Source organism: Anabrus simplex, chromosome 1 (genome assembly GCF_040414725.1).
Source record: "Anabrus simplex isolate iqAnaSimp1 chromosome 1, ASM4041472v1, whole genome shotgun sequence".
Lineage (NCBI taxonomy): Eukaryota > Metazoa > Arthropoda > Insecta > Orthoptera > Tettigoniidae > Anabrus > Anabrus simplex.
In genome coordinates, this window is record NC_090265.1 from 1,038,408,904 (window position 1) to 1,038,425,561 (window position 16,658).

General features: G+C 36.4%; 1 protein-coding gene across 1 annotated transcript in view; it reads left to right on the forward strand.

The window, feature by feature from the left end:
* Positions 1-14,936, forward strand: part of LOC136857933 (E3 ubiquitin-protein ligase SHPRH) — a 396,601-nt gene extending 381,665 nt beyond the window's left edge. The window contains exon 22 of the mRNA XM_067137032.2: positions 12,605-14,936. Within this exon, the coding sequence (XP_066993133.2) occupies positions 12,605-14,606 (2,002 nt within the window). The 3' untranslated portion in view covers positions 14,607-14,936. The remainder of the gene's footprint in view (positions 1-12,604) is intronic.
* Positions 14,937-16,658: the final 1,722 nt, after the last annotated feature.

Sequence of the window (16,658 nt, forward strand, 5' to 3'; positions counted from 1 at the left end):
TAATAATAATAACTTAAATGTTTCCACCTTTTCAATACAATATATTCACAAGATTACAAAATTATACGGTACTAGTTTCGACCCATCTAGGGGTCATCATCAGCCGTATTGGAGCAAAGATCATTTGTGGCGAAATCCTAAGACAATATTATTTTAAAGAATAACAAGTGAAATGAGATGTTATGGTAATAGTTAATAATACAAGGAATATACATAATAAGAGGTTTTTAACAAAGAATAAAGTATAAATGGGGTGTTGTAAAAATTATAATCATGGAAATCAGTAAGTTCTTGTATTGAAATGAAATATGGCTTAGGAAGAGGGCTTAAGGTGGGGCTGAAGGGTGCGGGAGAAAGTGTAATTGTCTTGGAAAAGTACCTTTGATTAAATTTAGGATTGAGTTTAGGTTGGCTGCATTATTGTTTCTGAGGAAAGTGATAAATAGATCGAAGAGTATGTTGGGTTTCTCTGAGATTTCATTGAGATTGTGACTGGCATTAAAGTATTGGTCTAGGTGTATGTAGTAATTTTCCATTATGTTCAGTAAAGGGCCCTTGTTTGCTAATACGAGAATGTCCATGTCTTGTTCAATATTGGTGAAATTATGGTTATAATCTTGCATGTGTTGGCCGATGGCTGAAAACTTGTTGTATTTTATTGCGTTAGTGTGCTCGTGGTATCTGATAATGAAGTTTCTCCCGGTTTGCCCGATGTAGGTTTTTTTACAGGTGGTACATTTGATCCTATAAACTCCTGATTTTAAAAAACTGCTGGTCTTGTTGATGTGTGAAGTATTGTATAAAACATTCATGTTCTTATTGTTGGTTTTGAAGGCTATTTTAACGCCTTGTTTCTTAAAGATGTTGGTTAACTTGTAGATATCATTGTTGAACGTGAAGGTGGAAAATGTTAGAGGTTTGGTTATTTCTTTTTTGAGGGTAGTTTTTGGGCGATGTTTGTGTTTATTGATTATCCTTTCTATAAAATGATTGCTGAAGCCGTTGAATTTTGCGATTCCGCGGATTGTGTTGAGTTCGTTTTTTAGATCTTTATTGGACATAGGTATGCTGAAGGCTCGGTGAACTAGGCTGTTGTATGTGGCTCGTTTATGGGACTGGGGGTGCACTGAATCTTGGCGAATGGTGGAGGCTGTTTGAGTGGGTTTTCTGAAAATTTTATAACTGAAAGAATCTGAGTTTCTAGTGATGGTTAAATCTAGAAAGTTGATTTTTTGATTTGATTCGGATTCTAGTGTGAATTTGATATGAGGATCAATATTGTTGAGTCTTAAGAGGGTGGTGGGTGCGTTAATTGATTTCTCATTCATGATTACAAAGACATCCTCGACATATCTGGCCCAAAAGAGAATGTTTTCGAATTCGTTGTCAATTTTGGTGTATTCGAGGAAGTCCAGGTATATTTCTGCTAAGATACCTGAGGCCGGTGACCCCATTGCCAAACCATTTTGTTGATATATGACATTGTCAAAAGTGAAGAAGTTATTGTCGATGATAAGTTTTAATATTGTGATAAAGTCTTGTATCTCTAGTTTGCTTAAGTGGCTGTTTTTGTTTAAATTGTTTATAATTATCAACTATAGACCGAGCCCCTTATACAGAATATCACAATTCATCCAATGTTTCTTAAGAAAAAATTATCAATTCTTATCCAAAAAGTCTATTAAAAACACATCTGAGCTAGTAGAAAAACTAAACAAGTTCAATTTGCAACCGGATCACTCCATCCACTCTTTCGATATTGTAAACATGTACCCAAGCATACAAGTATCAAAATTAATTCCGATAATTATAAACAATTTAAACAAAAACAGCCACTTAAGCAAACTAGAGATACAAGACTTTATCACAATATTAAAACTTATCATCGACAATAACTTCTTCACTTTTGACAATGTCATATATCAACAAAATGGTTTGGCAATGGGGTCACCGGCCTCAGGTATCTTAGCAGAAATATACCTGGACTTCCTCGAATACACCAAAATTGACAACGAATTCGAAAACATTCTCTTTTGGGCCAGATATGTCGACGATGTCTTTGTAATCATGAATGAGAAATCAATTAACGCACCCACCACCCTCTTAAGACTCAACAATATTGATCCTCATATCAAATTCACACTAGAATCCGAATCAAATCAAAAAATCAACTTTCTAGATTTAACCATCACTAGAAACTCAGATTCTTTCAGTTATAAAATTTTCAGAAAACCCACTCAAACAGCCTCCACCATTCGCCAAGATTCAGTGCACCCCCAGTCCCACAAACGAGCCACATACAACAGCCTAGTTCACCGAGCCTTCAGCATACCTATGTCCAATAAAGATCTAAAAACGAACTCAACACAATCCGCGGAATCGCAAAATTCAACGGCTTCAGCAATCATTTTATAGAAAGGATAATCAATAAACACAAACATCGCCCAAAAACTACCCTCAAAAAAGAAATAACCAAACCTCTAACATTTTCCACCTTCACATTCAACAATGATATCTACAAGTTAACCAACATCTTTAAGAAACAAGGCGTTAAAATAGCCTTCAAAACCAACAATAAGAACATGAATGTTTTATACAATACTTCACACATCAACAAGACCAGCAGTTTTTTAAAATCAGGAGTTTATAGGATCAAATGTACCACCTGTAAAAAAACCTACATCGGGCAAACCGGGAGAAACTTCATTATCAGATACCACGAGCACACTAACGCAATAAAATACAACAAGTTTTCAGCCATCGGCCAACACATGCAAGATTATAACCATAATTTCACCAATATTGAACAAGACATGGACATCCTCGTATTAGCAAACAAGGGCCCTTTACTGAACATAATGGAAAATTACTACATACACCTAGACCAATACTTTAATGCCAGTCACAATCTCAATGAAATCTCAGAGAAACCCAACATACTCTTCGATCTATTTATCACTTTCCTCAGAAACAATAATGCAGCCAACCTAAACTCAATCCTAAATTTAATCAAAGGTACTTTTCCAAGACAATTACACTTTCTCCCGCACCCTTCAGCCCCACCTTAAGCCCTCTTCCTAAGCCATATTTCATTTCAATACAAGAACTTACTGATTTCCATGATTATAATTTTTACAACACCCCATTTATACTTTATTCTTTGTTAAAAACCTCTTATTATGTATATTCCTTGTATTATTAACTATTACCATAACATCTCATTTCACTTGTTATTCTTTAAAATAATATTGTCTTAGGATTTCGCCACAAATGATCTTTGCTCCAATACGGCTGATGATGACCCCTAGATGGGTCGAAACTAGTACCGTATAATTTTGTAATCTTGTGAATATATTGTATTGAAAAGGTGGAAACATTTAAGTTATTATTATTATTACTTGCCTCTACACTTCTTCTTCTTAACAACATTGACTCTAACATTAAATTCACCCTTGAATCAGAACACAACAAAACTCTTTTCTAGATTTAACTATAACTAGACATCCTTCTCCTTTAACTTACAAAATTTTCAGAAAACCAACCCAAACAGCAACCACAATACGTCAAGATTCTTCACACACTCAAGCACACAAACGTGCTACTTATAACAGCCTAATTTTTCATGCCTTCAACACCCCTATGTCTAAAAAAGATTTAAATAATGAACCGTATCATCATCAAATTCAAACACCTTCCTAAAACAACGTTATCAAAAGACAAAGCCAAACCCACTGCATTTTCCACTTTTACTTTCACTCAAGATGCTTATAAAATAACTAATGTTCTTAAAAAACACAACATGAAAATTTCTTTTAGAACCAATAACGGAAATCTTGATATATTACACAACTCTAAATCAGTAAACAAATCTAATGCTTTTTCTGATTCCGGAGTATACAGATTCAAATGTAACAACTGCAGCTCCTCATACATCGGACAAACTGGCCGCAACTTTAACATCAGATACTCCGAACATATCACTGCCATTAAATACAACAGATTCTCTGCTATAGGACAACACATACAAGACTCCAAGCATAATTTCATCAATATTGAAAAAGACATAAAAATACTTAAAATCATTAACAATGGCCCTTCAATCAAGCGACTCGTCTTCGACTTATAGACGATTTTGAGACTTCATACTCATTAAATTATATTGTGATTTCGCGCCTGATAATATATGCATGCTGGCTCATTTAACTTTTCACCTCTTCTTGTATACATTATGAGACAGTGCTGAACTTTGCGTGTGTTGTGCTGCTATTCAGAAGATCGCGCCTTACTTCTTATAAGTGTCTGACTTTCTATTTCTAGATTTTACGATTTAAAATTACACAGTGCCAGTCCCCATTGACATATTTTGCCTCTTCAACTGTTTTTGTGAGAGACTCACTCTTCGATTTCTTGTTTACCTATGCATTGTTTTTTGTATGTTATTCGGCTGATGATGACCCGGATTGGGGTCGAAACCGGTATTGATTCCGCTTATAATTAAATAGAAATGTAACACTACATTTCTTATTTATTTGTATTGAATAGGTTGAGCTACGTTATTTCTTATTTCAATTTAAATGTGATACAATTCAATATGGAACATCATGAAATTTTTATCTTTAAACCTGTTTTGATCCTTTGATCTCAATGCTTTTTGATAATACCCCTCTAAATTTGACTTTGGACATGGTGTTCATTAGAGTAGCCTTCACAAGATTCAAAGTAGTAGTAGTAATAGTAGTAGTAGTAGTAGTAGCAGCAGCAGCAGCAGCAGCAGTAGTAGTAGTAGTAGTAGTAGTAGTAGTAGTAGTTCATATGGCAGAAATATACATACAGAATGAGACTTAGATCACATGATTTAAATAGTGTCAGAGTTGAATGTCCAACATGTTTAACCATTTTACAGCTTCTTCGGTGGCCTCATGGATGTTCTGCTTTGTTCCGTTGAACTCCCTGGGTGGGCAATCCATAGCGGTATGTTGGAGAGTCTGGGACATGTCGGCACAGTCGCAGTAAAGGTTCTCATTAACCTTCCACTTATACTTCTAGAATTGACATGTTAGGTTCTTATTCAATTTAATGATGTCCAGATTTTTCTGGGTAGGTTGAAAGCAGGTCCAGGATTAGGCCTAGTCTGTCTGGTTTGAAGAAAACCACATATTGTGCCATGTTTGATTCACATTGAATTCTTTTTGAATCAGTCTCTCACCTAGTACCCATGATTTTCTTGATTTTAACCTGTGGTGCTGATGTGAGCAGTGCTGATGTATTGGCAAGAGAGAATTTTCACGGCATTTAAGCCGTTCTTTTTTCAGTGCCATTTGTCTTCTAAGATAAGGGGGAGGGATGTTAGAAAGTACTGGTAGTCATTCCAAAGGTGTAGACTGGATGGTCCCTGATATAGTCCTCATTGTGTCATTCAGCTGAGTGTCAATTTTCTTTGTGTGAGCACTATTAAGCCATACTGGTCTGTGATATTCAGCTGCTGGGTAAACTAAAGCAAGGTAGATGCAATTGTACCCCAGCCTGTTCCTGAGAGTTTGTGTAGGATGTTGTTACGGGTTTTGACCTTTGCAGATGTTCTGTTGAAATATTCTTTGTAGGTAATGATCGATCCAATACAAAGCCTAGATATTTTGGATGAGGATTAAACTTTAGTAGCACCCCCTGTAGGTGGGGAATGCAGGCAAAGGATACACCCACAAGATGAAAGAATCCCAAGATCAATTGGAATCTTTTTCTTTAGACCATATTTCCAAACCATGGAATATAACGGGAGGTTTTGGACCCAAAAAGAAAATATGTTTGGCCTTAAATTATACACGTTTCCAACAAAACAGCAATGGGAAGCCTTCATTTCAGTCAATGCAACTGGGTGCCACTGCTGTGCTCTGGCATATGGTGACTTCTCAAAAACTGATTAACATATCTGTTTGTCTCTGTAGTTATGAGGTTCCATAATTGAGCCGTGAAAAACAAATAAAAATATGCTATAAGTTTTGTGTCTGATCAAGGGGCGTGTCTCGGGTTCTTATTCGATTTAATGATGTCCAGATTCTTCTAGGTAGGTTGAAAGCAGGTCCAGGATTAGGCCTAGGAATCTCATAATAACCAGGTGAGAGTTGGTATTTTGCATCTTGACCTAACTGAATTTCATAGAAAACAAGAAATTGTTGTTGGATGTTGTTACAGCCGTCATCATCATCATCAGTACTGTCACTCAGACGATCATTACCACTTTCACAGTTTTCATTCGGACAACAAGCATGTGGTCAGGTGTTTACAGCAAAATCGCTGTTATCACTTCCAACAGCGCCTTCACTTTCCTCTTCCTCACTTGTTGGAGGAATGAATTCCTCATTCAAGACTTCATCATCCTCTTCTTCATTTAAATTATTAAGGTATACAGCTAGTTTGTCTTCATTAAAAAATTCACTTGTCCCACTAGTTGCCATTTTACTCACGCGGCATGGAGATCATACCTCATAGATGAACATGGACTTTAGAAATTCACTGCATGATAACAAATGAATTTACACACTATCTAGTGGCATAGTTAAAATCTAATGACCATTCTCTATGGACTTGACACATAAGATGTTGCCATCTGACGGCCCAACTTGTACTAACTCGTATAGAAAAGCGCGCTATCCAAAAAACAAATATATATATTGTGGTTGGCACTTTACGCATATATACAAAACGTTGTCTGGCTCTCTATGGGTTAAGTTTGAGGAGATCATCTGTAAGGGTAACTTCAGCTGTTCTAAAATCACGGGACTGTACAGTTATAGCAAGGTCGTCAGCATAATTAAACTTTCTAGCATTTGTGGAAGGTAGGTCTGCCATGTAAGAGCAACAGGGCAAGGACTGAGCCTTGTTTGGTCTATAAGACCTACTTATATTACCATTTTGTTGCACTTTAAACATTCTGTTGTATAGGGATGTTGTTCAGTAGTGTGGCGAGGGACTTGCAAGGAGTTATTTTCAGGAATTTCAGGATCATTGCCTTACATGTGATAAATATAATTTTTTGATCCGTATTGTTGATATTTGATTGGAATATTAACAATGAGTTTATTTATTTATTTTTATTGTATTGATTAGGTGGTCAAATTAATAAATTAACTTATTGTTAATATTCCAATCATTGCCTTACGTCAAACAGTGTCATATACTGATGTTAGGTCCACAAACACAGCAACGGACTTCTTCCATTCTTGAAATCCTTTCTCATTGTGGGTGGTAAGAGCCATCACCTAGTCGGAGCAACTGCAGTTTGGTCTAAAGCCAGCTTATTCTGTTGGTATGTGCTGTAAAATATCTTGAGTGAGATTCTGTTGTAAAGGATTCTCTCCAGCAGTTTGTGACATACACTCAGGAGGGCGATTGGTCTGTAATCTTCTGGACTGCATCCTCTTTTCCCTGGCTTGATTGTTGCTAATATTTTGGTTCTTTTCAGTATAGATGGGTGTCTTCCATCGCGTACTATGTTGCTGTAAAATATGACAAGCCATTTAATTGTATGTATTGTATGTGGCCCAAAATGTATTAGAAATTCTGGATATATTCCATCTATTCAGATTTAAGAACTTCATTGTGTATCCGTATTGAATCGAGAATAGAAAGGGAACAAACTAATGGGTCCACCTATTCAGTACAAAACATTGCTATAATATTTAAATTACAACATTTTAATTAATAAATGGAACTAGTTTCAGCACTTTTTCTGCATCATCTTCAGCCAAAAAACTAAGAAAAATAGACATTGACATGTATAAAATAAATACAAAGCAATGCACAATACAAATGAAAATATGGCTAAAATTGTGAATGAATTAACGTGAGGAAAAATCACTTCTTACAATACTAAGTTACAGATTAAATAAAAGTGTAACAGCCTTTCTTGAATCACTGCATAATGGTTATTAAGATAACTGATAGGAACTTGAAGTCCTGGGTTCAACTTAGTGTTCCCAAAATTCAATATACAAGGAGAATTTGTATCACTGTTCACAGATCCCTGTATCCTCTTGGGATATGATTTGTTGTTATGGCACATGTTAGTCTTACAAAGCGCTCATAGTTTTCTATTTTAGATGGTATCCACTGTATGTTGTGCTCCATTTCACTTGTGTATTATGTCGGTTGGCTTTGACAAAGTTCCATCATGGCAGTGGGACTGATCTTATGACAGGAAACTCTAGGCTGACTTTGGCAAGTACTGGTCTGTGCTGACTTTGTGGAAAATTACTTAGAACTTTCTTGTTGCATTGAAGGGGCCTTCCATGTAAATCTTTTGAAACAAAATACAGGTCAGGGTTATAGTTCTTATCCCGCCTACTAGAATGGAAGGTACCTCTTTCTTTGGCATCATACATGAGAAAAAGGTCTTCAACATGTGCCCATTCTGATATATGTTGACTATCTCTGTTAGTAGATTTGTAACCCCAGTTGGTGTTCATGCTGTTGACATCACTGAGGATAACTGCTGGATGCTGGATATTTTGTATGGTCTCATTCAAGGTCCTGGCTGACAGGATGGTTTGTAGAGGTTTCAGATTTCTAGATTAGCAATCTTCACTTTGGAGGCAAACATGTTATTTTCGGTGTTTGTGTTTATTATTTCAACCTTTTCAATGTTGTTTTTTCCATATGTTGCAGTGCCATATCTTTTATGGAATGTGGCATTAAGTAGAGTAAATCCTTGTGCACCTTATGTCAAACTGGTGTTGATCCTCACAGTAAGTCTCGTGCAGCAATACTACCGCCACCTCGTAGTTTGTCAGAATTTTCATTAGATAGTCACTTCGTTGTTAAGATGGAGAATTTGTAGAGTGTGATCAAAGTTTACACTTGTAGAGCTCTGAAAAGAGCTATTTTTTGGTTGAGTCATTCTCATAGTTGCTTCACGTCCATAGATTTAACCCTAAAGTACCCTACACGTGATACCCGGGTGGTGCTAAGAAAGCAACAACATTGGCTTCTGGACCTAAAGCTCTGCTTTTGGATATCCCAGCATTTGGAGGATACATTGCTATGAGTACTAACAAGTCAATTACCCACACTTACAAAATAAGATAATGACACTTTTGTATAGCATAGTTCATATAAAGGTGATCCTATCCATGATTGCTCGTTGACTCTCATAACCATCAGACATAGCAGCCATGTTGAGTCGCTCTCTCTTACACAACACGTCTTCTCTCACCGAGACCTCAAGCTTGACTCCTCATCAGAGAGATTAGTGTACAATGTTGCCAAGTCTTACTTCGCGCCACTGTTCCACAATAAATTTCGACAAATACTATTCATGGTGGTTGGTGGGTCATATAAGATATGCATAAATAATCACTGTCAGCATAATAATATTGCGTGACAGGATTAACAAGTCCAAGTTTTTGTTTTAATGTTGCACTGACACAGATAGGTCTTATGGTGACATGGGATAGGAAAGGGCTATGAGTGGGAAGGAAGCGACCATGGCCTTAATTATGGTATAGCCCCAGCATTTGCCTGGTGTGAAAATGGGAAACCACGGAAAACCATCTTCAGGGCTGCCGACAGTGGGGTTCGAACCCACTATCTCCTGGATGCAAGCTTACAGCTGTGCACCCCTAACTGCATGGCCAGCTCACCCAGTAGTCCATTCATGTAATTGGGAATAATTACTTGGCTTTATAACGCCTCAGGATGACATTGTAAAGGTGACTGCTTTTTGTTCATTTTTGAAGGGGGCTCATGCACCTTATTATAGCTTCACTAATATGCAACATAGAATTAAGAAAACTGACATTCCTGTAGTAGACACATAGAGATTTCATTTTGTATATGAATGGGAACAGCATATTAATTATTACATGAGTTATTTAAAAAAAGATATTCATGAATTTTTTAACTTTAAAAATCACAAAAATCATGATGTAACAAAAAATACTGATCTGCATTGATTGATTGATTGATTGATTGATTGATTGATTGATTGATTGATTGATTGATTGATTGATTGATTGATTGATTGATTGATTGATTGATTGATTGATTGATTGATTGATTGAAGATGTTTAAATCTAAAAGACTGTTATAATGGAATTTTTTTTTAAAAGTTTTAAATTGTCTCTCAAAATTTTAACAGTTTTTTGTTTATTTTCCAAGTATATCTTAGTTATTTCAAAATATAACTTCATGAACATGCTTCATCCTGTAGAGATCATTAATAGGGATATTTACAGAGGTGTGCAAATTATTATGGTAAAGACAAAAATATATTTTATTTCAGTTTTGAAGTGACATAAAAGTTACAAAGTGAATCACAATCTCACTTCAACACTTGGTATGCATGCCTTTGACCTTTATGAGTGTTTTCACTCTATCTGGCATGCTTTCTATCAATGTCTTGCACTGTTCTTTGATAGTTTAATCTCGATGCCATATTTTTGTGAGTGTCTCGACCAAATGTGCTTTAGTGGTAATGGTTTCCTTTTTAATTTTCTTTTTCACTATAGCCCACCAATTTTCCAATGAATTCATATCAGGGCTGTTGCCAGGCCAGTCAAGCATTTTAACACCATTTTCTTGTAGAAAGGATATCACTTTCTTTGCTTTATGGCATGGTGCACCATCTTGCATGAAAATGCACTCATTTGAGTCATACCAGTCCTTCATTTGAGGTAGTAGTCTTTGATCCAACACTTTTAGATACTATTCATGCCTCATTGTACCCTCCACAATGTACAACCGTCCAATTCCATGCCAAGAAAATACACTCCACACCATTACGGATGTTAGGTGTTCCACCGTTTGTTGGACGCACTCCTGGTGGAATTCCTCGTTTTTCCTCCTGCTGACATACTGAGCGGATTCTTCAGCGACACAGAAGACAGATTCATCACTGAAGCACACCTGAAGAAAAGTATTTAGGCCATACATTTACACATGACTACGTTGTAATAAATTGTGTGTTGGAACTGTTAATCTGGATGATTTTTTTCCACTTCATTGTAAAAAAGAGGCATTACCGCAATGTAATGTTGGAAAACCGTACGGTAACAGAAATTGCTCAAGAATTGTATAAAATAATATTCCTACCTTCTTCCAGTCTTCAACACTCCAATCTTTTAAGGAATTTGCCCACTGAAGTTTCTTAGCTGCTATTGTTGGGGTGATCTTGGCTTTTCTTCTTGGTCTCCTTGCCTTTAAACCTGAAAGGCAAAGTTGTCTTCTGACTGTTGAAGGAGATATCTGTACTCCACACTCTTCCATCTTCACAGAGATATCCCTTCTAGTTGCTTTCCAGTTAGATATTGCAAGATTCTTGAGTTTCCTTTTGGATCTTGGTGTTAGTTTTGGCTTTCTGCCACATTTCCCAACACGACTTTGCTGGTATACACAACCACCATCATCACTTTTCTTGATATTACAGCCTGTTGAGAAATACAGAGTCTTTCATCTATCTGCTGCTGTGTATAACACCCCTCTTGCAGTAAGGTCCTTGCAATACCTATTTTTTTCTTGGTGAGAGGTCCTTCTTATGCCCCATAACCTATAAATTTCCTTCACTTCAAAGAATCCAAGTTTAAAGTAAAATTCCTGCAAAAGAAATACCATTAACTATAACAAAACAGTCTAACATAACCAAATAACATCACATTATACATACCTCAACTCAAACTCAACAATAAAAGATCACATACCTTCACAAACTTTATGTAAGCAACACATTGTAACATGGAAGCTCAACAGATGAAGGTCAATAATTGCAGTTCAAGTCCATGTTGCCACCATTTGCACCCAATATTGTTATAATAAGTAAATTATTTGCTGCATAGTATCCCTGCATACATATTATGTGTCATGACTAATTTGTCAACCAAGAAATTGTGCTTAAGAGTTACTAGTGAGAAGAAACAGTAGATGAAAGTGTTTTACGATAATAATTTGCACACCTCCTGTACTGTATACCAAGTTTCATGCAGTTTTCTCAAATAGTTCCAGAGATATTGCATTTTCCCTCCAAACAATGAACTTTAGGGAATAGCTTTGAAAGTTCAACACTTTGTATCTGCAGATGTGCACATAGTCTCACGTAATGCACTATATCTCTGCCGAAATGCCGAATTAAGCTCTGAAACTTAACTGGTGTACTAAGAAAGGTATGGTCTTTCATATCAGTGCAAAAAAGAGAAAACAGAAATTTTGACATCTCGCAGTGTATGAGTCCCGTTAAATAATTTTGTCGTTTAGTACCTCTGTATCCTCTTCACTGCTTGGCTGATAAAATCTTGTATTGTATACTTTAGTTTCTGTGTGTGTTAGGCAAACATTTGAAGCATGCTCTTTGTTGAAGAAAATATATTTTTATAATTGCCAAACAATCCTTTCTCTTATTTTATGAAGAAAATGTATTTTGAAATTAGCTGCCTGGAGATTCAGAAGCTCACAAGACTGACATGTAATCAGTCATGGAATTTTAGGATATGACATCACAATTAGAATGAATGTCTGTTTTGCTTCTTAGCTCATGTTTACCACTACAAATAATTCTTGTAAACTGATTCTCTTTCTATATAAATGTGTAATTCGGGCATTTTATTTTAATTCTTTACAGGAAGACAGTGGTGCACAGGTTCTTGGTACGAGGTACTATTGAAGAACGCATTCATGAGGCAGTTCAGTCAAGTGTGGAGGACTGGAGTGAAGATTGTGTAACTATCGGACAGTTGCGGGATCTTTTCAATGGATTTACTGAAGATATAGGATTGAACAGTGAGAGAAAAATATTAACTCCCTCAAATAAATTACCTCTGGAAAATGGTGCTTCTAATAGAACTCTGCCTTGTAGTGTAGCAGCTAGCAGTTCAATGTCAGTTTGTAGTATAGCTGCCACATCTATGGCATCTGGACATATGATTACACAAGAAGGCAGAGCTTCATTATTGTCAGAATCATACAAAAATTCCCCTGTGTGCTTCAGAAACATGAACTTATCAGATAGCTGTAAGCAAGATGGTGGTCAGTGTTCATCAAGTAGCACAAACATGGCAATGCAAGCAAATTTCTTGTCTGCTGATCATTCAGACATGACCACAGTTGAGAACACAGAACAGATTTCAGTGAACAAATCAGGTAGTTCTGTACTGTTGGAACCCAGATTGTCTAACTGTTCAAATGAAGTAGTATTGACAGATAATTCACAATTTGAGGTTGTTCTGAATGGAGGTTCTAGTACTGCCTCAAATATAGGTCCTTGTATTTTTGAACATAATTCAGACATTACTTTGAACAAAGAATTTCCAGTGGTGGACGATAGTGTTGTGACTGCTTCACATTCTGTAAGATGTGACAAATTCTCACCCACAAAGAATACAGATTTTGATTCAAAAGAGTGTGTACTGTCCTCAGACTCCACATTAAGGAGTGATAATACTCCTGTGGACATTTCATTTTCCAGTGTATCAAGTGGGGAAAGAAATCAAGAAACTGGGCCAAGAAGATTCCCTCACATGGAATTTCCTCTTAGTTCAAATGAAATTATGACCGTTAACATTCCAGCACAGAATGAAATATCTGGTAAATTTGTAAGAAAAGCTATACTGAAAGATAGCTTCTCTGATTGTACTTCACTCGTAACATCAGAATGTGAATTGCCAAAAGAACTTATGGCAACATCAAGTGTTAAAGAATCATCAGGCAATACAAAACCTGATGTTCTTCATATGGAGAGTTCAGTCTCATCTCCAGCATCAGTACTGTTTAGTGCACCAGATGAGGCTTTGACTGTGGGTAGTTTTGTTGAAATTCCAGAAGAAGATTCTAGCAATTCTTTTGTTGCTGATACACCTACAGAGTCTGGATCCATCTCATCACTGCAATGTAATGTGCCAGAAGCTGCTATGCCATCTGGTAAGTATCTTGAAATGCCTGCCCCTGTGTTGCTCGATGTGTCTGAGGAGGCTATTCCTGTTGGAGGTTATGTCGAAATATCTACTCAGGAGGACTCAAATAGTAACATTTCCTCAGAAACTAAGTCCTCAAGTCCTGCTGCATCAGTGTTACCAAATCCAGTGCCTGTGGGTGATTATATTGAAATACCAGCCTCTGTGTTGTTGAACGTATCCGATAAGAATGTTCCTGTTTCTGGTTATTTAGAGGTTCCAAACGGAGAGGACTCTGCTTTACCAGTGGGCTTGTCAGTTGATGTGTCAGATGAAATAGTTTCTACGCAGAGATGCTTTGAAATACCATTGGGGGAATATTTAAGTACATCAGTTGGTGAAACTTTATCATCATCAACCTTATCAGATGAAGGTGTATCTACAGGAGAAGATTCTAACAGCATGCTGGTTACAGAGTCTGCCACTCCTCCCTTAAGAACTGTAACATCAAGATCAAGTCTTTCTGATGGAAATCATATCAGCTTTGTAGCAAAAATAGGAGATTCTGGTGAAATGCTACCATCTGTTGCCACATCTACCAACGCGTTCATTTCAGCTGTGAAACCGGGAGTACCAATAAACAGAAATACATCTGGTGAAATCACACTCGGTGGAATACTGTCTCCTCCATACTCACCTGTATCTACTGGAGCTTCTCTTAACCATTCACTGTAACACTCATAGTGCTATAGACCACTGCCACACACACTGCCAAACATTAGTTCAATTTTTAAGAACACTGGAATATATCATTATTTTATATGAAACAATGTGCTCAAAACACAAAAGATTCTCGAATCTCTGTCCTTTCAGTGTTTTATTTGGGTATTTAGTTCATTTTTTACACCAATTTTGTAGTATAACCTGCAAGCTTAAATAAACCTACCAACATACTTATAGCAGCTGTGTGATGAAACATTTTTATAAATCAGATACTTTTTTTTAAAGATGATGTTCTGTAGCAGGTAAATTATTGTGTGGAATGAAATATATTGTTTATTGAGATGATGTTGATGATATTGGGGCTAAATACCAAAATTCAGAATAAGACCTCATATTGAATTCGTATTGTAAGTATACCTATTTACTCTCATATTAGACCCCTTTTCCCCCCACATTTACAGCAAAAAATGTAAGGGGGGTCCAATACGCGATAACCTCAAATTTTGTGCAGTAAACACATGGCTTCTAGGCTATAAATTATACATGTAAATATTCCACACTGTTCTTTAACAAACTTATGAATGTACTTGAGTTACAGTACACTGGCTATTTTCGTTGTAAGGCAGTACTTCTAAATGTAAAAAGACAAATGGTGAACATGACTTGTAGACCTACATATAAAATAATAGTCAGTTTTAGTTATCATATCACGTCACTCGTTTCATCTCATTAATTCCTCTGATTAGGTTTACACCAGGAAAGGCATACGGTTGTAAAAACTTGCTCTGAAGATTCGTCTCACTTTGTACTCGACCTCATACAGAAAAAGGATAAGGGTATCTTAATATTATGCAATATTTATAGAAAAAACTTAATGGCCAGTCTTTTGTGTGTCAGATGAGCAATAGGCCTACCACAGAGTAAACCTAAACACTGCTTTCATTTGAATTATCGTCTTGTGCCACCAACTTCCCTGCTACTGGCATGTTGTCATTCCAAATGATGTAATATTCACTACCATCTCATCAGCCACGCATCGAGAGCATTCGAAGTCCCGTCCATTTTTAACTTTTAAAAATAGTTTCATTCCTGATTATAGATTCCGAAGAGTGAGAATCTATTCCCAAATTGTTTCTGATATTCCCAGTTGATGTATGTGTAGCAGAAACCACTTTCCAAATAAAGTCGTGCTATAGAATGCATGACAAACCACCAGCTAATAACTAGCATATGTTACGAGTTGTACATCCGAATGTAATATATAGTGACTGGAAGCCTGCGGCTGTTGAAAGCCAAACCCTTACTTTTAAGTATATTTCATGCTTGTTCTCCACATTTACTACATCAGGATATACCTAAACAGCTGTAAACTTGATAAGAGAGACCACACTTTTTAAGGTTAGGTATGCTATCAAGCGGGAAGATTAAAAACAAATGACAGGAAAGTTTACCACATTTATGGAAATCTACTGGTGTGACGGTAATGCGTTTTAATATCATAATGTTTGATTTCATATGATCGTTGTCTCCATTATTTTATTAACACTTAGTATGATTTGTTTGGTGTCTCCGAAAATCAAGTGAGGGCATATTATTATTATTTTTTTATTTGTGAGGTACGTTGGCGCATAAAACAATCATTATAGTTGGATTGTTTTAAACATGTTTTAAATCTGCTTCTCTCCAAAAAAAATGTGCATTGCCCTGATTTACGAGTTATTAAACAATCACTTTGTTAATGATCTTGTCTGGTATATTAATAGCAACAACCATGAATATTTCTTAACTAAAGTAAATCATTTCCTAATCCCAAGATTGTGCAGGTCTTTTTAGACTCCCAGTGTAAGGGAGTTACATGTACCATTTTTACCGTATATCTACCTTCCTGCCATTCGTAAATTTCTGGCAATACGGTACTGGGAATCAAACTTAGGCTCCAGAGAATGACAGCTAATTATGCTCACCATTATGCTGGCGGACATTCTTAACAACAAAAACACATACATGGTCTTTATTTATGCTTGGTAAGGACTTTCTCACTTGACCTTGGCCACCAATGACCGG